At 42.6% G+C, this 25,289-nt stretch overlaps 1 protein-coding gene across 3 annotated transcripts in view; it reads left to right on the top strand.

Moving 5' to 3' along the window:
* The window catches only part of PCCA (propionyl-CoA carboxylase subunit alpha), a 357,755-nt gene that overhangs the window by 119,174 nt on the left and 213,292 nt on the right, over nucleotides 1-25,289 (top strand). For all 3 annotated transcript variants that reach the window (XR_006414646.1, XM_044429576.1, XM_044429577.1), the window contains exons 9-11: nucleotides 4,044-4,122; nucleotides 20,589-20,691; nucleotides 22,722-22,816. Coding sequence is in view for 2 of the 3 variants with exons in the window: in XM_044429576.1 (XP_044285511.1) it covers nucleotides 4,044-4,122; nucleotides 20,589-20,691; nucleotides 22,722-22,816 (277 nt within the window). In the remaining variant the exon portion in view is untranslated. The remainder of the gene's footprint in view (nucleotides 1-4,043; nucleotides 4,123-20,588; nucleotides 20,692-22,721; nucleotides 22,817-25,289) is intronic.

Raw genomic sequence — 25,289 nt, 5'->3', positions numbered from 1 at the left:
TTATTACTAACAATAATATTAAAGGATATTTCAAAGGCTTGCATTTGAGAAGATACCCCTCAATTTATATCTGTTGAGCTTTGTGTATATCTTGTATATTCTTTCAGTGTATTATTGTGAGGATAAGCTGAAAGATAGGTTTCACATAATTCTTGGTCCCCTTCTTTACCATAGTTCCTCCCAGAAAGAATAACTGATAGGCTGCTACCACAGGTGGACCATTTCTTGAATGCCCTAGTCTTCCTAGCTTGGAGAGGGACAACTCCTTCCACCAGCCAAGCTGTAACAGGAACAGAGAGAGGCACTTCAGATTTTCTTGCCAAAAGAAACATTGAACTTTACAAAACCTTGTGAAGTATCCAAAGAATATAAGGAATAGCTTTGTAACCCTTTTATTTAAGGGATAGCTTTATAGACTTGCACATGTTGCTTTTTAAACAATGAAGCATAAGTCTGGATCTATGAAAATAAATACAACAAAAATACAAAAGAGTTTATTGGGGAAGGGGAAAACAGGAAGAACAAGGGAAGTCAACATTCATATACCCATATGTTCAAATAAAATAAATAAAATCAGTATGATATAGCTAGTTCTTTGTGGCCTCTACACATCACACCTGCACATTTTGGAAACTTTTTTAGTCGAATAATTTTTAGTAGGAACTATCATTCACCATTCCAGCATGCATGTTTCTGGTGCTTTCCCACTTATTTTCTCAGTTGCCCTTGGACCACAATTGTGGCTGCCTCATGGGGCTTCTTTCAGCCCATGAGTTCTTTGCATTTGTTCTGTCTCTTACTCTGCTGACATTCTTCTGTCTTCAAATTCTTTTTGTTTGCTTGTCTTGTTTAGGATCTCCACAATCACTTTTTTGCCTCAAGGTGCATGGTCCTGTAGGCTTTGCTCCACAAATGTGTTTGGTGTGAGAGTAAGCTTCTTCTGGATTATAGTAATTCCTTTTGCTTGTTTTGTCTTGGAAATGGGCACATTATTGACATCTGTGTCCACTGTCAAAGCACATGGGATAGGCTGAAGGCAATATTGAGCAAAAAGACATTGGAAGCTGTGGAAACTCCTTGATCTCATATTGCCCAGGAAAAAAAATACTTCATTCTTCCAGCAATTCCACAATTGAGGCACAGAGATCTTTTTCCTCTCTGGTAAGAGTTCTAACTGTGGGCCACCTTGCTCCTTCTTCCACTACTCCTAGACAGCCTCTGACACTCAGTGATTTCCAAGAAGGCCGACAGACCTGTGGTCACTTGCTATGAAGCTTACTGAATAATGCTCTAAAGAAAGTGCAGAGCAAGCATGGGGGTAAAATGAACGTGCAGAGCGGTAATGGAGGTTACCAGAACATGCAGACCAAGAATGTAAGAAGAAGGTTTCAAAGAAAATAACCATTGAACTGAAGAAGGAAATTGTGGAAAAGCATGAGTGTGGTATTCGTGTGACTGATCTGGCTTCTGAGTGCAAGATGGCAAAGTCGACGATCTCGACTATTTTAAAGAGTAAAGATCCCATCAAAGGAGCTGATGTGGCAAAAGGAGTAACGCTATTTAGCAAGCAGAGGACTCAAATGCTGGAAGAGGTGGAAAAACTCTTTTGTTAGTGTGGTTGAATGAGAAATACCTGGTAGGTGATAGCGTTAGTGAAGCTATGATCTGTGAAAAAGCCAGAAAATTGCACAGTGATTTAATGCAAAAAAAGCCCCTCTACAAGTGCAGGAAGTGTTGAATTTAAAGCCAATACAGGGTGGTTGACTAATTTCCGCAAGAGAAGTGGCATCCACAGTGTGATCAGACATGGTGAGGCTTCCAGAACAGTTGAGCCTGAGGTGACTGCTACCTTGGTTGCTTACCTGTAACTGTGGTTCTTTGAGTCTTCATCTGAGCATTCACACTACCCACCAACCATCTCCAATTTGGTGTCAATATCCATATTGATGTTGGTACCAGTTTTCTGTTGATGATGTAGGTGGGCTCTGTGCCTGACAGGTAAAGGATATTCTAGCTCAGGGGTCCCCAAACTTTTTTGGGTTGTCGCCCTCTTTCCTCTTGGGTGACTACCCTAGTGCTCCTATTCCTCTTTCTTTGTATTAGGTCTATTGTTCTAGGGCACATTTAAAACACCCAGTCTGTTAATATAAAGTTAAACATTTGCATTTCACAAATAAAGTTTAACTTTGGACCACTGTATGTATGTATGGATGTATGTATGTATGTATTTATTTAAAATATTTATATGCTGTCCTATTCGCAAAAAGCCTCAGGATGGCTTACAGCATAAAATAAAATATAACATAAATAAATTCCCAACCCACACTGGCTACAAAACAAGACCATGCTGTTGTATATAATTTAATGTTATTTTTTCTGTGTAAAGCATACAATTAGTTTCTGAATTATGAATGTCAAATTAATGCACAACTCATACTTATCAAGAGGCAGTTATTAAACCTAATATATATATTGTGTGCATGCTTATTAAAACATTCTGAAGCTTTGGCAGTTCATCAGCTCAAGTCCACCAGTTTGAACTGGATCACTGTGCTGTTAACATTGTGTTAAGTGTGTATCTTTGTATTTAAGTTACATTTTTATTAGTAAACTGCATTGGCAAAGTATAATGTTTGTTGATTTAAAAACCTTGTATAGCTTACCCAGCCTAATGGGCAACTAAAGTATGAAAGTGCATTGTCAGGAATTTTTCAAAAGTAGATTTAGCAAGCATTTTTATATAGGCTCATGCAGTGATGAATTTGTGTATGCTAGCAGGGTGTACTGGTGAGTTACTTTGAGTGTGGTTAGATTTTCTGTACTTTGGTGAATTAATCAATACCCCTTGTGCATATTAGTGAACATTAAAAATGCTGCCTTTTTAATATTAGTATTTATTGTTGAAAATATTTTCTAAAGTGTAAATCTAATGAAATAGTTTTTGGTTAAGTTATTCTTGATCAATTTGTTTTAATCTGCTATTTTACAAACTGTTTCCTTTTCGTTCTCTTTGTTTCTTTTGTAGTAGAAATCTGTTATCTCCTACCAGCCCCCCCCCTCTTTTCCTCACCACTTCCTGGATCTTTCCACTGCTTCCAGGGGTTTCTTACTGCCCACTATGGCAGGGGTCCTCAAAATTTTTCAGCAGGGGGCCAGTTGAAAGGTGCTGGCAGTGGGCACAAGCCAGCAAGGCAGTGCTGGCGGTGGGTGTGCGCGGCAAGGCATGGGTGGGCGAGGCAGGGGTGGGTGCGCGCGATGAGGCAGCAGCTTGCTCTCTTGGAGATTGTTTGCTCTGAGTGAGTCCAAAATGTTCTCCATGCAAGCAAGCCACTGCCTCGCTGGGTGTGGGCACAGGTGCGGCGAGTCCCAAATCTCAGAGATGGGCCAGATAAATGGGCATGGCGGGCTGGATGTGGCCTGCGGGCCGTAGTTTAAGGCACTATGTAGTTTAAGGATTCCCATCCACTATGGGAATCACTGCTCTATCCAACAGTTGGAGGTTTCTTTTGTGTGTGTCTTTCTCTCTGCTGTCTAAAAAGTGGAGGGTGGGAACTTATGACTAGGCTTTTTTTGCTAGTAGTGCTTGAGCTGTAGAACACCCTTCCTGACTACCTTATTAATAATCAGACCACATGGCATTGGGATTGATTAGTTGAAACTGTGTTAATAATTTTGTTTATATCTTTTTCACTGGTTTCTCTTGTTATACTCAGATGCTGACCATGTTTTAAAAATGAATTGTGATTATAAAAGAAATAGCTGCCTTGAGTTTCTCTTGATGTAAGGTGGTATGTAAATGTTTTTGATAATGCCCAATGGTAGTATAATATCTTTGATTTTCAATTTACATCAATTTCTTCAAATTAAAATTGATATTCTGAAATGCAGAAGACAGCTAATGTGGCTGTACATCTTTCCAACAAACAGCTTGGTAATAACGCTGTTGTTTTCCAGCATTTTACTGGAACATGTGGTGAGTTGTTATCCCTGCATGACTTACTGACCAAAGTTTGAACTCTTGTCTAATTGTTCCTTGCTGTCAGGCTACCCTGTCATGATCAAGGCTTCAGCAGGTGGTGGAGGAAAAGGCATGAGAATTGCATGGAATGATGAAGAGACCAGGTAAGATGCTGTCCAAAGTCTAGTTTCAATAAATATGGCTGCTTTCAAAGCCCCACTAAACCACTACTAACTGACATTCAAACATATCAAACAGCAGATAGAAACGAAATAGGTTTTTTTCTTATTCCCTAATATATATTATCAGACTTTTAATGCTGGGTTTTGTACTTAAGTATCTTGACTACAGGCTAGATTCAATAATGCCCAATAATGTTGTTAATGCTGTGCAATGATATTAGCAAATAATTTGTTTATTACACACAGAGAGAACACACTGTGTATTTAGATTTGCCAGCTGAAAAGAAAAAAAAATCAGTACCTAAGATATTTTGTTGATTGAGTTCTATAAAGATATTTAAATTGATCTTATTTAAGGGTTTTTTTTTTAAAACTTTAGTGGAATAGTAGAGTAGGAAGAGGTCTACAAGGCCATTGAGTTAAAGCATCCCTGTCAGGTGGCTGCCTAACTATCTCTTGAAGTCCTCCAGTATGGGAGAGTCTACCACTTTCCTAGGCAGTTGGTTCCATGGATGTACTGCCTTAACAGTCAGGAAATTTTTCCTGATGTCTAGCCCATAATTTGGCTCCCTGTAACTTAAGACCTTTCTTCTGTGTCCTGCACTCTGGGATGATTGAGAAGAGATCCTGGCCCTCCTCTGTGTGACAGCCTTTCAAGTATTTGAAAACTGCTATTATATCTCCTCTCAATCTTATCTTCTCAGTACTAAACATGCCCAGCTCTTTCAGTCTTTGTTTCCAGTCCCTGGATCATCCTTGCTGCCCTCCTCTGAACTTCTTCCAGCTGTATGCATCTTTCTTCAACTGTGGTGCCCAGAACTGGACACAGTACTCAAGGTGGGGCCTAACTAGTGCTAAACAGAGGGGAACCAGTACTTCATGTGATTTGGAAACAGCGCAGTATAGCATTAGCTGTATAGCTTCTATTATTATAATTTCTATTAATGCAGCCCAATATAGCATTAGCTTTTGATGCAGCCATGTTACTTTAATTTTTAAAAAACTCAAAATGGCTTACCTCATTTTCCTCCTCCTCCTGATCTTATCTGCACAACAGCAACCCTGTGAGGTAGATTGGGCTGATAGCCTGTTACTGGTCCAAAGTCACCCAGTTGACTCCATGGCTGATCAGGGACTAGAACCCAAAGTGCCAGACTCATGCTCTTAACCACTGCACCACAGTGGTTGTTCATCGAATCATACAATAGTAGAATTGGAAAGGACCAAGAAGGCCATTGGATCTAACCCCCTTCTGTTGCAGGCCACCAATTTACACCATTTGACTCAAATGACTGTTCAGTTTCTTTTTGAATGTCTCACAGGGGGCAGGCCCATGACTTCTGTAGGTCCAAATCAACTGGTTTCACAGTTGTACTGCTCTGAAAGTTAGAAAACTTTTCCTGATAACTAGCATGAATCTGGTTTGTTGCAGCTTCAGATGATTATTCCATGTCCTACACTCTGGTATCAGTGAGAAGAGATCTTGTCCTTCCTCTTTCTGACAGCCATTCAGGTATTTATAAAGTGATATCATATCCCCCCTCAGTCTTCTCTTCTCAAGGCTGAACATACCCAGTTTTCTCAGTCTCTCCTTATAGGGCAATGTTTTCCAAATCCTGGGTCATTTTTGTTCCCTCTTCTGCTTTTTTCCAGTTTTTCTGCATCTTTCTTACATCTTGGTGCCCAGAATTTGACACAGTCTTCTTGATGAGGTCTGACTAGTGAAGAGTATAGGGGAACTATTACTTCTTCTAATTTGGAAGTAATAATGCATCCCAAAATAGCATTTGCCCATTTCTGTGGCTGCATTACATTCTCATATTTGGCCTGTTACATAAAATAACTTCAAGGTCTTATTCAGTTCTGTTGAGCCACATATTCCCCCTCTCATATTGATTCATTTGGTTTCTTTTTCCTAGGTGGAGGACTTGGCACTTGTCCCTATAAACCTTATTTTGTTGCTGTCAACCCAGCGTTCAAGCTTATCAAAATCACCCTAGATCTTCATTCTGCCTTCCAGGCTGTTTGCTATTCCATCCAGTTCTGTATTGTCTGCAAATTCGATTATCATTCCTTGTACTTCCTCATCTAAATCATTAATAAAGATATAAAGAGAACTGGGCCTAGGACTGAAACGTGTGGCACTTCACTAGTTACCTTTCTTAAGTTTGAAAATGTGCCATTGATGAGGCACCTTTTCGAAGCTTGCATCCTTGTCCTCTTTATGACTGGCTGGTTGGTTATTGCAACCAATAAACATGCCCTTTTAATTCCTTTTTCCCTAATTAAGCCAGATGCATTCAATAGAGCTACTGAGTTCCTCTGATTGTATTTCTATCCAGATATATGTGTCTTTTATGTATAGTGTGACTCCACCTCACTTTTTGTCCCTTCTGTTTTTCTTCAGCAGGTTGTATCCATCAGTTGTAGAGTTCTAGTCATGCAAGTTGTCCCACCAAGTTCCAGTTATTCCAATAATATGGTAATTGCCCGCATGTGCTATGAGCACAAGTTCATGTTGTTTGTTTCCCATACTCTGGGCATTGGTGGAGAGACATCAAACTTCATTTTTGTGGTGCCCTGGTTTTGTTCCTACATGTCTGAGGAGACTGCTGTTAGGCCTTGGTTGAGGTTTTTACCTCTGTTGAAATGCATAAGTCTTTTCTGGGTGATGGTATGCTGTGCTGCACATCTCCTTCCCCGTATGTTTCAGTTTAAAGACCTCTTGATGCATGTTTTCATGTAGTTGCCTAATGCATGCTTTCTGCTCTTTATGAGGTGCAGCCCATCATTTGCCAATAGTCTGTTTTCCAGGAACCTTAGCTTGTGGTTCTAGAATCCAAATCTCTCTTTATGGCAGCAGCATTGTAGCTTTTCATTCACTTCAAGGTTTTTCCCTGTTCATTCTTCTTTCAAATACCAGTAGGATTGAGGAGGGGAATACTATACAGTGCTTTTGATTTTCTTCCCTAAATCCTCAAAGTCTGATGTTATTTTGTCAAAGATCCTGGCAGTATTTGTTCCTCCATGGATGAGAAGGAAGGGGTATTTGTTAGTAAGTTGTATGAGATGCATGGATCTATTGGTTATATCATTAATCTTGGCTCCAGAGAGACAGCATATCCGGCAATTCTTTGGGTCATTGGGGCATGCATATTTTTCCATTCCATGCAGCAGGGAGACTTCCACAACTAACAACATTTTCTTCTTCTTATTGCAAGCTGTAACGTTTCTCTTATTTGGTTGTTTTTTAACCTCTTGTTCAGCATCCCTCAGTGTGTCATGAAGTTCATTCACAGACAGTTGTTTATCCATCTCTTCTGTTAGTGGCTGAAAGTGGTTTGAATGTACTGTTCCAATATTTTCTTCTTTGCCCTCAGCTTGCTGTGGCACTTCTAGCTTCAGTACTGCAATTAGCTGTTGCAGTTCCACCACTCAATCCAAACTCTTTTTGTCTTCTTTTATTTCCTTGAGGGTGGTCACTTACTGCTCTACTGCTCTCATCTTTTCCTCTAGGAGGGCTACTGACTTCTTGCACATGTGGGCCATGTTGATCTCAAGCAGGAAAACAAACATTGCACAGACATCGCAGGCATTGTCACCACTGCGGAGTCTTCTTGGTCCATTCTTCCTGCTTCCCTTTTGATTCTTGCTAGCTGGTCTTGTTTTAGCAACCAGCAATTCCCCTTGCCTTCCCTGAAGGTTAACAACACAGTGCTACCAGTGAATGGGAGGGAGTTGCAAGAAAGAAAATAAAGTGAGGGAAACTGAAGGGGAAAATAAAGAGAAAAAGGCAAAAAGCTAGAGACCTGCCCCTTGGCCTTCCCTATCAAACTCTGCCACCAAAATCTTGTTTGCTCACTCTGGTCACTCATTCCCTGGGAGCTTGGCTGCTCCAGAGGTCTAGAACAGCTAGGCAGCATCCTCTGATCTGAGCAGCTAGGAGTCAGGAACCAGAATGTTGTTGACTCATATTCAACCTGCAGTCTATAGCAATTCCAAGATCTTTCTCACTTGTACTATTGTTGTATCTTCTGACTCCCATCTTGAAACTCTGCATTTGGTTCTCTTTTCCTAGGTACAGAACTTAGCATTTGTCCGTACTGAATTTCATTCTGTTGCTTTCAGCCTAGCATTCCAGCCTATAAGATCACCTTGAATCTTCTCTCTATTTTCCAGGGTATTAGCTATCCCACCCAATTTTGTGTAATCTGCAATTCTTCATCGTGGTCTCCACACATCACACATTATGGGTGCTGCGCCTGCGCAGTGCCTGTTGCCGGGATGATTTAATGAGCATTTCCCATATCTCTTCATCTAAGTCAGGGGTCCTCAAACTTTTTTAACAGGGAGCCAGTTGACAGGTGCCAGTGGTGGTCGCAGGCCACCAAGGCGGTGCTGGCGGGGAGACGTGGACTGGTGTAGAGGTGGGGTGTGCATGCACACACGTGCATGTGAGGTGAGGCGGAGATGGGGGGGTGCACGGGGTGAGGCATTGACTTGCTCGCTTCTGAGCGAGTCCAAAATGATCTCCTTGTGAACAATCTGCTGCCAGGTGTGAGCACAGCGAGGCGCCAGCTTGCTCGGGAGGACATCATTTTCTCCGATCGTGTCCAAAATGATCTCCCCACAAGCATGCTGCCACCAGGCAAGGCGTCAGCTTGCTCACGAGGAGATCATTTTCTCCAAGCGTTTCCAAAACAAGCTCCTTGTGAGCAAGCCACGTGTGTGTCCAGCGAGTGCAAAACCTGTGGGGTTGGTTAAAAGGGCATGGCGAGCCGGATCCAGCCCGCGGGCCTTAGTTTAAGGACCCAAGATCTAAGTCATTAATAAAAATGTAAACATTTTAAATGACAGCATAAATGTTCATATCATATGTTGCCCTTTTAAATAAGCTCTTAACTGAAAGATTTAAAAATGCTTTCTTTATGTAATTTTGAAGTGTTGATAATTGCATTCTGTACAGTCAGTTTCAGTGATGCAGCATAGAAAGAAGCTTTCTAGATTCTACTAGTGTCCATCCAGTCTGCTTGTTTTGTGGCCATCCAGATGCCTCTAGGAACCTTAAATGTGGGATATATAGGCCATATCCTTCCCCCTGTTCTTTGTCCCCAGCAGCTGGTATTCAGAAGGGAATGTGAGCTTTGTCTTAAGCAGATGTACATTCGTAGTATTTAACTTTTTTCTTTGAGAAGTTCATATAAACTGGTGGTCATCCCCATATCTTGTGGCACTGAATGTTATAAGTTAATTAGGTGTAGGCCCTAGTCCAGAACACTACATGGTGTGACACAGATGGTCAGACATGTTTCTGAGTTCTGTCATTTCCAAGCTGGCTGATTAGCAACCCTCAAAACTCAAGATTAGTCCCAGAAACTTCTGATATAGCATTCAGAGTCTGCTATAGGGGAAAACAATATGAGAAAGGACCAGAGCATGTGTTTGTAAGACCTTGCATATGCCTACAAAAGCTGTCTGGACTACAGCCATAAAAGAACATTTAAGGATGCCTTCATAGGGTAAGAACGATTGTTGACCATCATAAAAAGGGAGGATTTTAATTTAAATACTTTAATTTCCCAATATTGGCCATGATCCCATGAACGTAAAAGCCAGAGCTTTGCAATTTTTTATTTTTTGGTGTTGTTTAGCTTTCTTGTCAGCTGTCCACTTTACTTGAATTATGATTTGCATTCTATTAAAAACAGTTTATGATTCAGCAAATGCAATAGCTGAGGAAAAAAAAGGTGGGAAGTAAGCATTACTGATATCTTTTAGACTGATTCTATTTCCTTTACCATGCTTAAATACACTGTGTTCTTTGTCGTGGCCTCTGTGCATCACACATATGGGTGCTGCGCCTGCGCAGTGCCTTTGGCCGGAAGATTACAAGCTAATGGTTTTTTTTGGCGGGAAAGCTCCGCTCCCCCTGCCCCACAGCCTATAAAGAGCGGAGCGTCCGCCATTTTGTTCAGTCTTTGCGACCGCCATTTGTTGTGCCTCGTGCTGCTTTCGACTATCGCTCTGACTGCTACTCGTATACTACTTCTTCTCCTTTATTAAACTCCCAGTTATTACATTCCTGTTAGTTCTTGTTATCTCTATAGTTCTTGTTAGTTCTATCGTTCTATCGTTCTACCTTCTCCGATCTTCTATTAAAAGAACAAAACAAAAAAACCAAAAATATATTCTTACCCTCTGCACTGTCTTCTTTTTTCCTTTTCTTGCTATGGCGCAGCGAGCGGCTTTCCGCAAATGCATGGAATGCGGGTCAAAAATGTCTCCATCTGACCCACACGACCTATGCCTCCTCTGCTTGGGGGAGGGGCATAGGACCAACAAGTGCTCTCACTGCCTGGCCTTCTCTAAGCAGGCCAGAAAGAATCGTGAGAACTGCCTCAGGAGACTCCTGTGGGATCGGGCTCTCATGCAGTCCGACCCACTCGTCGTCCCTCCGAAGCCTGGCCCTGCTACGGTGTTCCCACCCTCACGCCCTTCGGATGAAGGTGCTTCTACCCTGAGGGCCCCACCCGCTTCCCCTAAGAAGAAACATGAGAAGCGCAAACATGCTGATACCGATAAATCAGCAAAGAAGGCCAGGAAGGAGAACCTACTAAACCGGCTCAGAAGTCAAAGGACCCCGAGCGCCCACGGCACCGCGACTCGGGTTTGACGGTACCGGCGGCAGCTACCGTACCGACCCCACCTGAACTGGTACTCCAGGCAGCCATGAGGGTCACCCCCCCAAGGGTCCCCTCGACGTGTGGCTGACCTCCCCGCTGAGCTGCTTCCAACTCTTCAATGGGGGTTGATTTCTGATGGGGAAATTCAAGACTCTGCCCCCAGGGCTAGGTCACCTACGCCTATGCCCATGGCCACAATGGAGGCGGATGTGGTCGGATCCCCGCCTAGGGCCCGCAGGAGTCGCTCGAGGGAACAGCGATCCGAGAGATGGCATCGCTCCTATTATCCATTCTGGGGCGAGCCATACTCTACCGGGTACTATCCCGTACCGAGGGATTGGTCCCCACCACCCTCTCGCGATCGCCCGCTGCTGCTGGATCCGAGGTGTGCATGCCCGGCTCCTCGGGATGAAAGCAGCTGGTCTGTCTCGCCGGAGGAGTCCTCTTCTTCGGCTCCCCTGTATTACGGTGCGGACTCTGACGACTCAGATGTCGATTCCACCTCTCCCGACGTCGCTGTGACCTCCCAGGGCCCTGTGTCACTGGACGAGTCCGACGTCTCCTTCACAGAGCTGATGTCCAGTGTCCGGGACTGTCGACGGACAAATTTTATGACGTCGTCTGTGGGGAGCAGTCCACCTCTATCGTCCTGCCCTTGATCACCACCCTGCTGCAGGCGATGATGCAACCCTGGGACTTGCCCTCTCACTCTCAACCCACATCGCGGAGGTACGAAGCCATGTACCCGGTTCAGGAGGAGGACATCCCATTCCTCCTCCGCCACCCCAAGCCGAACTCGGTCGTGGTGGAGTCCTCCCAGGGTAGAGAGGCAAGAGGCCACACTGCTTCGCGGGATAAGGATGACCATAAGATCGACTTTCTGGCCAGGAGGGTCTATGCAGCTTTAGGCCTGGGGCTGCGTATCTCGAACTACGAGGCGACGTTGGCGAGTTACCGGTATTTTATAATGCAGCGCCTCCACAGCGTCGTCTCGGCCCTCCTGGACCACCAGAGCAAACTGGCCAAGGTGCTAATTAAGGAGGCAATGCATGTCGCAGTTCAGCAGTTGTCCACAGCCAGGCACCATGTGGACACCAACTCAAGAGCCTTGGTCGGTGCTGTCTCTCTCCGCAGACATGTGTGGCTGAGGAGCACCAACTTTCCGGAAGAGACCAAGCGCCGAATTGAGGAAATGGCCTTTGATGGGTTCAGGATTTTCCATTCTAAGACAGATCATAAACTTAAAAAACTCCATGAGTCCCACATGACGGCCCGACGGATGGAGCTCTAGTCGCAACCAAGACGTAAGTGGGCATGGACCCGTCCGCCCTATATACAGCCTTACCATCCCAGGCAACAGCCTCAGCACAGGCAGCCACAACAATAACAACGCCGCCGACAACAGCCCCAACAACACTACCAACAGGGTCGCCGCCGATATGACGATAGGAGGCAGCATTGTCGGGACGGACGAACCACTCCTCTAACCTATCCCATACCCACCCCCCCTCATCTGGGGACCGGCTGCGAAGCCGACTCCCCATTTGGGAGTCCATCACATCTGATCGGTGGGTATTGTCCATCATACAGCACGGCTATCGGATAGAATTCGACATCATTTCTCCATCGAGTCCGATCTGGTTTACATCATGCTCGCCGGTACTGCTCGATGAAATACAACAACTTCTTTGTAAAGGAGCGATTCATCAAGTAACTCAGTATGACAGACTTCACGGATTCTATTCCAGATATTTTTTTACAGTCCCGAAACGGGATGGTGGCCTACGTCCGATTTTGGACTTACGTAATCTGACTCGATTTATCGTGCCAAAAAAGTTTTGAATGACCACCCTTCAAAATATTTTGCCGCTGCTAAGGAAAGAGGATTGGTTCGCCTCATTGGACTTAAAGGACGCCTATTTCCATATTGCAATCCATCCCAATTATAGGCATTTCCTTCGCTTTGCTATTGCCTCCAATTTCTATGAATTTATGGTTCTACCCTTCGGTTTGGCCACCGCTCCAAGAGTAAATGCATGGCCCCTGTCTGCACGCACCTACGCCTCCAGGGCATACAAGTTTATCCTTACCTTGACGACTGGCTCCTGGTCTCCAGGTCGAGGGAAGCACTTCTCACTTCTATCCGTATTACTTGTGCCTTATTGGATGATCTGGGCCTATGCATTAATACCAAGAAATCTTCTCTTCTTCCGGTACAGAAGCTTACGTTCATCGGAGCCCACTTGGATTAGATGTTGGAAAAGGCATTTCTCCCTCAGGACAGAAAACTGACTCTCGCTTGCCATGTCCATCGAATGTGACAAGACGGGATGGTTCCTGCGAAGTCCATCCAGAGGCTTCTAGGACATATGGCTTCTGCCGTTGCTGTGGTACCACACGCCAGATTGTGACTTCGTCCTTTGCAGCTATTTTTCAACAAGGCGTTCCATCCACAGAGAGATCCACTGTCGAAACTGCTTCGAGTTCCATCCTTGGTGCTCCATTCCCTGCTATGGTGGTCAGTCCTGACCAATCTGACTGTTGGGGTCCCCTTCAGGCCCCGATACCCATCGATAACAGTCGGTACTGATGCATCTCTTCTGGGGTGGGGAGCAGTATGCTCCGGCCTTTATACTCAGGGCACGTGGACTCGTCGGGAATCCGTGAATCATATCAACTTCCTGGAACTGTTGGCCGTATTCAAAGCCCTATGTTCTTTCGAAGATGTTCTTCAACATCGGGTCATTCAGATAACTTTGGACAACAAAGCCACCGTTTTTTATCTAAACAAACAAGGTGGGACGAAATCTCCGACCCTGGCCAGACTTTCTATGCAGAACAAGGTGTGTGCGACTTTCTGTTCGAGAGCAGGAATCGGGTGCGAATCCCTAGGGGACACCTTCATGATTCCCTGGAACAACCTGAATTTTTACGCCTTCCCACCGATTCCTCTGGTGATGAGAGTCATAGCGAAGATTGTATATGATTGGGCCACGAGGATACTAATTACTCCTTGGTGGCCATGCCAACCTTGGTTTTCCACACTGCTGGACATCTCTCACGGGGAATACCTCCATCTTCCACTGCTTCCGTACCTCATAACCCAGCAGGATGGTGCACTTCACCACCCAGATATACTTTAGTTGAAACTAACAGCATGGCGAATCCGATAACTGGCTTCGTTACATCTATACTGACGACAACTTCAAGTGGTTCGAATCCTACCTTTGAATCTGCTACATTTGCAACCTTCGAATCCGCTGGAATCGGCGCTGCTCCAGCACTATCGGACCCAACGATTGCTCCACCGAATCCGACAACCTTTCATCCGGACATTCAACACACCTTGGACTCTGCTTTAAAGCCTTCTACACGGAAGTCTTACGCAGCTAAATGGAAGCGACTTTCCACCTTTGCCGACTCTCGTTCGTTCTCTCCACTTACAACATCGATACATCAAATTCTCCAGTTTCTCTTAGAACTACACCACTCTGGACTGAAACCATCTTTGATTAAAGTGTATACAGCGGCGATCGCCTATCATCGTGTCATGGTCCATTTTCTCTCAACCTACTATTAAGAGGTTTTTAAAGGGGCTTTATAATCTGAACCCGTCGATCAGACCAGTCATGCCTACCTGGAGTCTCTCTGTAGTTCTGCAAGCGCTTACGAGAGCTCCTTTCGAACCGTTGGCAACAGTCGATTTACGTCTTGTCTCGTGGAAAACAGTGTTTCTAGTGGTGGTTACCTTGGCCCAAAGGGCCAGTGAGCTCTGCGCTCTACACATAGACCCACCTTACCTCAATTTTCATAGAGAAAAGGTCGTCCTGCGGCTCGATCCATCCTTTCTACCTAAGGTGTCCACACCTTTTCATATGGGACAAGATATTATTTTGCCTGCCTTCTTTCCGTCTCCGTCCACTCCGTTAGAAAGATCATTACATTCACTTGACGTTCGGCGCTGTTTAGCCTGCTACAAATCTAGGATGGAATCTATTTGACGTTCAAATAGACTCTTCATTAAGTATGCTACCAGAGATCAAGGCACCCCTGTCACTCCGCAGAGACTTTCTAAGTGGATAGTCCATACTATCACTTTGTCTTACCAACTGGCTAAGATCGACTTACCCATAGCCCCTCGAGGCCATTCGACTAGAGCTGTTGCTGCCTCATCTGCCTTCGCATCGGGAATACCGATTGACAATGTATGTCGAGCTGCTACTTGGGCGAATCCTTGCACTTTCGCCAAGCATTATCGCTTAGATGTTCGGGCTCAGCAGGATTGCTCCTTCAGCAGAGCCATTCTTTCATCCGTTCTTCGTTAAGGACACCTCCCCTCCTCCATTATGGTAAGCTTGTTAATCTACCCATATGTGTGATGCACAGAGGCCACAACGAAGGAAAGCAGGTTGCTTACCTGTAACTGATGTTCTTCGAGTGGCCATCTGTGCAGTCACACAACCCACCCGCCGACCCCGCTCAGTGTCGGTGAGTAGACTTTTCGTCGGTACCAAATATTCTCATTATTTCTTGGTACCGATCTTGTTCATTATTTCTTGGTACCGATGCTGTTCACAGTAGAACTAATTTTTTTCCACGTGGGGGCGTCCGGGTGGTCGTCAAAGACTGAACAAAATGGCGGACGCTCTGCTCTTTATAGGCTGTGGGGGAGGGGGAACGGAGCTTTCCCACCAAAAAAACCCATTAGCTTGTAATCTTCCGGCCAAAGGCACTGCACAGGTGCAGCACCCATATGTGTGACTGCACAGATGGCCACTCGAAGAACATCAGTTACAGGTAAGCAACCTGCTTTTCCTGAAATATCTTTTACAAACCAGTTGCAATAATTCTATCTCAAACTTATTTGGGGTATGAACAAGGAGTGAATCTGTCTCTTTCACTTTCTCTAATATTATTACTTTTCTTTCAAGTTTGTTAGTTTACAATTTTTAGATGTATTTGTGAAAATGTACATGTACTTTTGATGAATTTATTTGATTACAAAATTCAGAGAATTCAAAACACAAGCATAATTACATTCAAATGCATGGAAGTGCATGGAAATTCAGGAAGTGCAAATTAGGTTACTTCATACTAAAATGCGAAACATAGACATTTCTATTCCATTCCTTATGGATGGCACATACTATCCAATGGGTTTTGTCTCCCCCCCCCCCTTTTATTTGGCATTTTCTGAAGAAAGCCCAGGACATGGGTGGAGCTGATGCATAGCAAAAGCAAATAAAAGCTTCACTGTGCATATGGAACTCATTGATGCAATTATCTGAGTTAGCGGTTATATCTTATGTAGTAATATTTGACCTAGTCCCAAAGAATTGCATGAGTAGTCATGTGTGCAGGCAAGATATGTATATGTTACAGTTAAGAGGTTTATTATAAGACTGCCCCATACATACTGTTGGTTCAAGAAACCTGGATTGTTCATGATTAACAAATAAGCAACCAAAAAAAAAAAATGCAACAATTAGAGGAAAATCCACTCCATCCTTTGCTTATCCATGCTGTTAGTCATATACAGTTATCCTGTGACTGCATAACTGTATATGTACATGGTATACCTTCTGACAGGGAGAGGGGAGTCCGCAGTATAACACCTCTTTATATGAAGGGAGTTGTTTTAAAATTAAGGTGGGAGATTGAATCATGCTCTTATTTTTAGGGCCATCTAAACCATTCTGATATGCATGTAAGCCAAGCCTTTTACAGAGTTATTTTGTGTCCTTAAAACATCTATAAAAGAATGGCATTTATCTGTTAGACCCAAAATGAAGATTACTGTAAATTATGGTCAACAAATGTTAATTACATGTACTATTTTTTTAACCTAAAGGACTGAGTACATGCATGATCAACAACTAGCAAAGTTTGCCTTGTTTGTAGAGAGATCCGTGGATTCAGTTTACTGTTTATTTGTATTTTGTGCCAGTTGCTCTTCTCACTCGTGTTATATTGACTTTGTATCTGCACTATATGCTTATCTTACAGACCATACAACATATATCATCCCCCATTCTTTTTAACATCTACATGAAACTGCTGGGTGAGGTCATCAGAAGGTATGGGCTGAGTTGTCATCATTATGCTGATAACACTCAGTTCTACCTTTCTTTTTCAACAGACATAGGTGTGGCAAATGATGTTCTGAATTGGGGCCTGGCCTTGATAATGGATTGGAAGAAGGCTAATAAAATGAAACTTAGTCCAGAAGATGGAGATACTGTTGGCGAGGAGTCCATCTGTTCAGATGGGTGACATCTTGCCTGTCCTGGATGAGGTTGCACTCCTAAAGGACAGGGTTCACCACTTGGGGATGCTTCTGGACCCTGAATTATCCCTGGAATTCCAGGTGGATTGAGTGTCCAGGAGCACTTTCTATAAGCTTCAGCTGAGATACTGGCTGTGGCCATATCTGGACAGACAGGACCTGGCAACAGGTAACTTCTCGTCTGGATTATTGCAATGTGCTCTACATGGGGCTTCCCTTGAAGATGGTCTGGAAACTTCAATTGGTCCAGAACAGGGTGGCCAGATAGTTAATGTGGACTGGCAGATACAAACATATAAAGCCAGTGCTCTACCCTTTGGCATGATGTACTCTGCATATAAGCTAAATTGGCAAGGGGACAATATACAGCCTTGCCATACTCCTTTCCCAATTTTGAACCAATCAGTAGTTCCATGTCCAGTTCTAACTGTTGCTTCTTGACCCACACCGAGATTTCTCAAGAGACAAATAAGATGGTCTGGTACTCCCATCTCTTTCAGAATGTGCCACAATTTGTTGTGATCCACAGAATCAAAGGCTTTACCATAGTCAATGAAGCAGATGTTTTTTTCTGGAATTCCCTAGCTTTCTCCATGATCCAAGCGTATGTTGGCAATTTGATCTCTAGCTCCTCTGCTTCTTCAAAACCCTGCCTGTACTTTTGGTAGTTATTCTCTGTGGTCTCTATCTTTGGCTGGAGAAGTCAATCAAAACAATCTGATTTCTGTGTTGACCATCTGGTGATGTCCATGTGTAGAGTCGTCTTTCGGGTTGTTGGAAAAGAGTGTTTGTTATGACCAGCATGTTCTCTTAACAAAATTCTGATAGCCTTTGTGTTGCTTCATTTTGTGCTCCAAGGCCAAACTTGCCTGTTATTCCAGTTATCTTTTGACTTCCTACTTTAGCATTCCAAACCCCCATGATGATAAGGATATCATTTTTGGAGTTATTTTTAGAAGGTGTTGTAGGTCTTTGTAGAACAGGTCAATTTCAGCCTCTTTGGCATCAGTGGTTGGGGCATAGTAGTCAGTCTTGGACTACTGTGATGTTGAATAGTTTGCCTTGGATTTGAACCAAGATCATTATGTCATTTTGAAGATTGTATCCCAGTACTGCTTTTATTGACTATGATGACTACTCCTTTTCTTCTGCGGGATTCTTGCCCACAATAGTATATATGATGGCCAACTTTATTAAATTCACCCATTCCTGTCCATTTTAGTTCGCTGATTACCAAGATGTCAATGTTCTGTCTTGTCATCTCATGTTTAACCACGTCCAGCTTACCTTGATTCATAGATCTCACATTTCAGGTTCCTATGCAATATTGTTCTTTACAGCATGAGACTTTCCTTTCACCACCAGATACATCCGCAACTGAGTGTCCTTTCGCTTTGACCCAGTCTCTTCATTCTTTTTGGAGCTACTAGTACCAGTCCTCCGCTCTTCCCCAGTAGTACACTGGACACCTTCCAACTGGAGGGGCTCACCTTCCAGCATCATATCTTTTAGCCTTTGGATACTGTCCATGGGGTTTTGGATACTGGAGTGGGTTGCCATTTCCTTCTCCATTGGATCACCTTTTGTCAGAGCTCTCTGCCATGACCTGTCCATCTTGGGTGCTCCTGCATGGCATAGGTCATAGCTTCATTGTGCTTTGGAAGCCCCGTTGCTATGGCACAGCAGTTATCCATGAAGGGGATTCTCACTAGAAAATGCTAATTAGGACTATTGGCATGGTTTATAAACTCTGTAAGTAAGTAAGTAAGTAAGTAAGTAAGTAAGTAAGTAAGTAAGTAAGTAAGTGTACACCTGGAATTGTGCCTGGAAACAGACCAGTAACCTGTGAAGCGTTTATACAAGGCATTCACACACATTCTGTGTAACCATCCCCTGTGTACAGTTTTGTTACTCTATGGTTGAAGTTTTTGAAAAGTTTTTGGAAGCAGCTCATGGAGAGTGTTGCCATAGTCCTAATTAAATGTAACTTATGCGTATTTTCCTGTGGTGACATTGGAAATGGCTGCAGTTTTATACAAAGCTGCTTCAAAACTTATTTTAGAGAATGCCTCTTCAAGTACAAATTCTTGTGTAGAGGGTAGGGAAGGTCAAAGAATAGTCACAAATTTTCCAAATACCACTTCATTGCAATGCAAATCTTGTGCTTGATTTGCATTCACATTTGTGAGCACTGCACACTTTGCACTAATGGGAACACTACATAAATCAAATGGGGTTAGAATTTGTGCAGCTTTTCTTTTTATTTCATGCATATTTCTTAAATTCACACAAATTTCTTAAATTTACCTTTAGATCAGATTGGGGCTGATTCATTCTATGAATGTCCTGCTTTAACTGCAACATACTCAGCAAAGTTAAAGTATGTGTGAATGGTCAGGCATCACGGTTTCAGTCAGGCAAAGCAGCCAATGGGCAGCAGCAGACATAGTCTAAGCAGAGGTCAAAAACATAGCTGAGCAGTCAAGTCCATTCACAGTAAAGAAGCAAGGTCAAGTAGAATTTGAAGGGCCAAGAGCACAGAGCAACACTCTGCATGGCAAAATCTGGGGAACAAGGTAACAGGTATTGGAGCTAAAGACAAGTGGCTAGGAATACACTGAAGGTTTTTAACATCAGAGCCTGGTGAGCCCCATCCAATGCTCAAAAATCCTTGTCAGAAACCCAGCCTTGAATAGTCTTCCCAGAGAGATATGACCATCAGTGAAATTTGGGCGAATGGAATGCAAAAGTATATTTGGCAATTTATGAACATTATCAAGAGATATGTGGTTGTGCTTGAATTTGTGAATGGGGTATATCATGTTTTACATGCAAAAGCAAAATTCTAATTCTCATACATCCTCAATGCAGAGATCATATCTAGAGTCCCAGCCTAAAACTACATCTTTGCTAGAGGCCTGACTAAGAAGGAGCATCTCTTTAGTACTTCTCCCATTACGGAACGTCTTCCTTGCTTTTACTGTTAGATGATTAGCAAAAACATTACAGTTTTGACTGCCTTTGTATGGTGGCAGGTAGTTTTGATTGCATGAGTGGGCATAAATTTTGTTTTTTAAAAAAAAATCTGTTGGACAGTTTTATCTTATACTGCTACTGATTTTTTGAGGGCAAGAAGAGCACTTATATAAAACAAAGCAATCTTTGGTGTTTGAGGATGTCTGATTCTGTACTTGTATAGCATGTGGCAAAAGATACAAAATATAAGCATTATTAATATTCTTACTTATTATAAATGTGCCAAGTGCAGTTCCTTATTCTGTGTCAGCAGCTGCCATTTCCCTAAAGTGCTTTGGGGAGTAGAGCTCACTGCTTGACTTCAGGCATCATAGAAGACAACTTTCGGAAGTAGGGACTCAGAAGATCTGCTGTACCAGCAATGCTCCCTAAGCAATTGATTAACAGAACATGAACATACTGGTTTCAGTATTTCTAAGTATGCCATTTGTTTTGTTTCAAAGGGAAGGCTTTAGGTTTTCATCTCAAGAAGCTGCTTCAAGTTTTGGTGATGATCGATTGTTAATAGAAAAGTTTATTGATAACCCTCGTCACATAGAAATTCAGGTTAGTATATTGTTCTGCTCCCTGGCACACCTTTTTGTGTTGTAAACTATGAGTTGAATTTATATCTTTTTGTGTTTTCCTTCATAGTATTTCACAGGCATAATTTTGTATAGTAAGAAAAGTTTAGTGGAAGGATTTAAATCTCTGAGAACTGTCTCTCTGTGAGCTGTGGTATGTGTAATTTAATTGTAGGAGTAGACAATGAATTCATCAGCTCTGACAAGAAATCTATAATATATTTCAAACTCCTTAAAGTTCTACTTTTTCCCAATCCAAAATCCACAATCTTTATAATTTATGTCATACAGGTTTTGTTTTCATTGTTTGGAAAATATTCAGACAACAGTTCAGTGATTTCTTAAAAGACAAAGTGTTCCATATGCGAAGAAGTCTTAAATAATAAACAGTTTAACTGACTCTGTGCTGACATAGTAATAGAATTCAACCCAAACTTTCTTAGGGTAATAGAGTTTCCAATAAAATCCCTGGATCAAAAAAGTGGGCAACTAATACTGCCCAGCCAAAGTAGCAGCTGCCTATGCAACATGGAAACTAATTTTAAAAGCATTTAGTAGTATAGCATCAGTATTCACTGGATATGCTCCTTGTCTACCACCCCTGTGTGCTAATGAGTACTTTGGGCTTGCATTTCTGAAAAAGCTGGTTCCAAGGCTCATGGAAAATTGTTTTTGAAATCAGATTAATTGTGTGTGTGTAGAGAAGGGAGGAAATCCATAAATGGCAGAGGTAGAGTTGACAAGTAGAAAAGCAGTTTCATGTATAGAATGGCATTGGGTGCTCAAAGAACACATGTTCAAAATGCCATTCTGGATGCCTTATATAAAATGTAAAATTCTATAAAGTATAAGAAAAAGGCAAAACTCGATCCAGGAAGGAAAATAGCTACAATTTGTGTTTTAGTTGGCCTGGAGTGATAATGCTGCTTTGAAATACCTTAACTAAAATTATTTTGTCTTGTTATTAACTGCGGAGATGATGAAGTTCTACTAGGGGCAGTTGGTGGCTAAATTTGTACTGAATAAATTGTCTTATATGATTTTGTTCTTAGTGAATAAATCCATGTGCCCGCCCACCTGCCCTCCCCCCCATACACACACACGCATGCACACATGCACGCATGCACACCGTCACCCTCCTTTCTCTTCAGCTTCTGCCCCCACCTCCGAATACTGGTTTCAGAGGGCATGGGAGCCCTGCAAATCATTATGTGAGAAGAGAGAAATTGGTCTTTCCCCCTCCCACACAAGTTAGAATGGCTTCTTCAAGTGCAGTGAGATACCTGGATTCAAGTTCATCATAAATGCAGATCATTTCAGAATACTATATGGGGATAGTAAAGTAGAATGTATTGAGAGGTGAATGTTGGATGATTGCTTAGTAGTCATGTGAACATAGTTTTAATCTAAGCACACTTATTTCTAAATACATTCTATTGAGTTAATGCAAAGTTGCTCAAAAGTAAATGTGAATGGGATCAGAATGCCAAAATTTTCTCATGTATTCCTTATTTGAAAGTCATTCTCAGTGTATACATTTAAAATCTGCAAGCCAGTTTCCCCTATTAGTTTAGAAAGAAAATGGGTAAGAAAGATTTTTCTTTTAGTGCTCTGAGCACTGTGATTCTGATTCAACAAATTCTGTGTTTCTCCCCTAGTATAAAGCCAGCATGCTCTATTCCCTCTATTTTGAGTGTGTTGCATGTTGCCTTCCTCCTGTTCTGTGTCATACAGAGAATGAATTATGCTATGCCACATTTATTTTTGACCCCTTGGTGGAAATAGATGAAGAAGGAATGCAATACAACCCAGTTCATTCCTTATCTTGTTTCTGGGGTGCCCAAATCTTGTATAGGCTTAGAAGCTCTGAATAATAGGCATTTATAGCTAATACTTTTTAAAAGCATTTGGTATATAATTTTAAAAATGTAATGAAATATTTCATTGATGCTGATGGTATTGACATGGGGAGAGGAGCAATGCGTTCATTTATTAACAGTGATTTTCTTCTAGGTATTGGCTGATAAACATGACAATGCATTGTGGCTGAATGAAAGAGAATGTTCTATTCAGAGGAGAAATCAGAAAGTTATTGAAGAAGCACCAAGGTGAGTCTCTGTGTGCTGTTTAAGAACATACAAAATGCTTAATTTTAATTGTATTGCCTCCTAGAAGTTGTATGTAGACATAAATCAAAGGCTGTGGACTGGATATCCAGACAGATTCCTGGTTTGAAAAAACACAGTGTTTCCTAGTTCAGGCATTATATTTCACTAGAGGGGTACTCTCCAGAGCAGCATTCCATGTTTGCAAGAATTGCTTCAGGATGGCAAAATTTACCATCCTCTTTGCAAATGTGGAATTGCTTCTGTGGAGCCAAGCTTTTGTGCGATGAAGAAAAAGAGGTGAGTCAGAAACCCATTCCTCATGTAAGTTGAAATTCTCTTTGGGTATGTGTGTGTGTCTTTACATGTGTGAGGGAGGGAGGGAAGGAAAGATTATGATTGATTCCTAGGGTGTTTACAAACAGGGAGAGCAAATAGGAGTTTTGTGGGGGAGACCAAGGGGGTGGGTCCCCTAACTTTTTTTTTCAACTTTTACTTTTTATTTTTCTCTTTTACTTCCTTTGCCCCCCTATTTTTTCCCTGCTTTGTTTTCTTCCTTGTAACAGAATCCCATATACTGCTAGGACTGTTTTATTCCTTCAGAAAGACAGGGGAAGCGGTGGTTGCTAAAATAAGCCCAGCAAGCTAGAATAAAAAGGCAGTGGGAAGGATGGACTGAGAAGACTCCACAGTGGTGGTGACCTGCAATGTCTGTGCATTGTTTGTTTTCCTGCTTGAGATTAACAAGTCCCACATGTGCAACAAGTGCAAACTAGTAGCCCTGCTAGAAGAAAAGGTGAGATCACTAGAGCAGTGAGTGTGCACCCTCAAGGAAATAAGATAAAGATGAAGCATATTTAGACAGAGCAGTAGAACTTCAACAGCTAAGAGCAGTACAGAAGCAAGAAGTACAACAGCAAGCTGAGGCAGAAGAAAATCTTGAGGGAAGGGAAAATGAGGGAGAAACTCCCTGGAAAAGGGTGACAGGTGCAGAAAAACTGGAGACACTCTGCAGCAATGGAAGCCATGGAAGTCTGCCACTGCTTTCAGTTACTCAAGGAAGAGACTGGAGGGCAACCTGACAACCAAGTATTAGCATCAATACCAAGGCTTGCAAGAACAAGAGAAGAGTGTTAGTTGTGGAAGACTCCCTGTTGCTTGTATGTCAGGAAGACCTGTGGACTTGTCAGGTATGCTGTCTCCGTGGAGCACAGAGTAGTGATATAACAGGAAGACTGCCAAGGCTCATGCAGCCCACTGACATGTATTCCTTCCCCTTTGTACACGTGGGGACAAAGGATGCTGCCAAGTGGAGCTTTGAAGAAATCACATCAGACTTTGAAACTTTAGGGAGGAAAGTTAAGAATTTTGGGGCCAGGATAGATTTGTCTTCAATCCTTTCAATTCTTTGAAGATGAATGGACAAGGAAAAGAAAAATACTGTAAGTGAATGTCTGGCTACAAAGGCAGTGCCAGCGGGAGAGATTTGGACTCTGGGACCATGGACTGTGCTTCCTGGAAGATGGACTGCTGGCAAGGGATGGATTGCACCTTACAAGGGATGGAAAGAAGGTGCTTGGCCACAGCATGAAGAAGTTTATCAGGAGGGCTTTACATTGAATCCTACAGAGAGAGAAATGCCTCTGGGCATTACAAACAGACAAAGGCTTATGCAACACAACAGAGGGAGCAGCTTCAACTGTGCCCAACCATGCATCCAAAAATGCATGAAGAAAACTAGAGTATAAAGCATGTGGTCTTCAGTATGCAGTATAATAATGCCTGGAGTATGGAAAACAGCATGAACTTGAACTCTTAAAAAAGGAGGGTGACTATGACCCGATAAGTAGAACTGAAACTTGTTGAGATGATTCCCATGACTGGAGTTCAACAATCAACGGATATAACCTGTTCAAGAAGTAACAGAAAGCGAGGTGGAGTTGCACTATAAGTTAAAGATACATATCTCTGCAGAAAAATGCAGGAGGATGTGCTTAGTTGCCCCATTTAGAAAATCGGGTTTAATATAAATCGTGGGAGGAATAAAAGGAACACCATAGTTGGAGTCTATTACTGATCACCCAATCAAGAAGAAGATTAGTATGAAACTTTTGAAAAGGTAATTGCCAGTGTTTCAAGGAAGTATGATGTCATCATTAGGGAGGTCTTCTATTTCCTTCCTCCAAGAGATTCCTAACATGTGTTGCTGATAACTTCATCCAACAAAAAGGAACAAGAGGAATTACTATCCTTGACTTGATGCTAATAGGGAAGACTTAGTGGAAAAAGTGGCTGCTATGGGAACTCTGGGGGAAAGTGATCATTCCTTACTTGAATTCTTGATTCTAAAGGAAGCAAAAACCAAAGCCAAATGTAATCAAACATGTGCCCTGGATTTTAGGAAAGCCAGTTTTGATGCTCAGAACAATGATAAGTCGAGTCCCATGGCAAGTGATTCTGATGAGAAAAGGAGTGA

Source organism: Varanus komodoensis, unplaced genomic scaffold (assembly GCF_004798865.1).
Source record: "Varanus komodoensis strain SLA01 unplaced genomic scaffold, ASM479886v1 scaffold2, whole genome shotgun sequence".
Taxonomy (NCBI): domain Eukaryota; kingdom Metazoa; phylum Chordata; class Lepidosauria; order Squamata; family Varanidae; genus Varanus; species Varanus komodoensis.
This window is presented reverse-complemented; position numbering and strand designations above follow the sequence as displayed.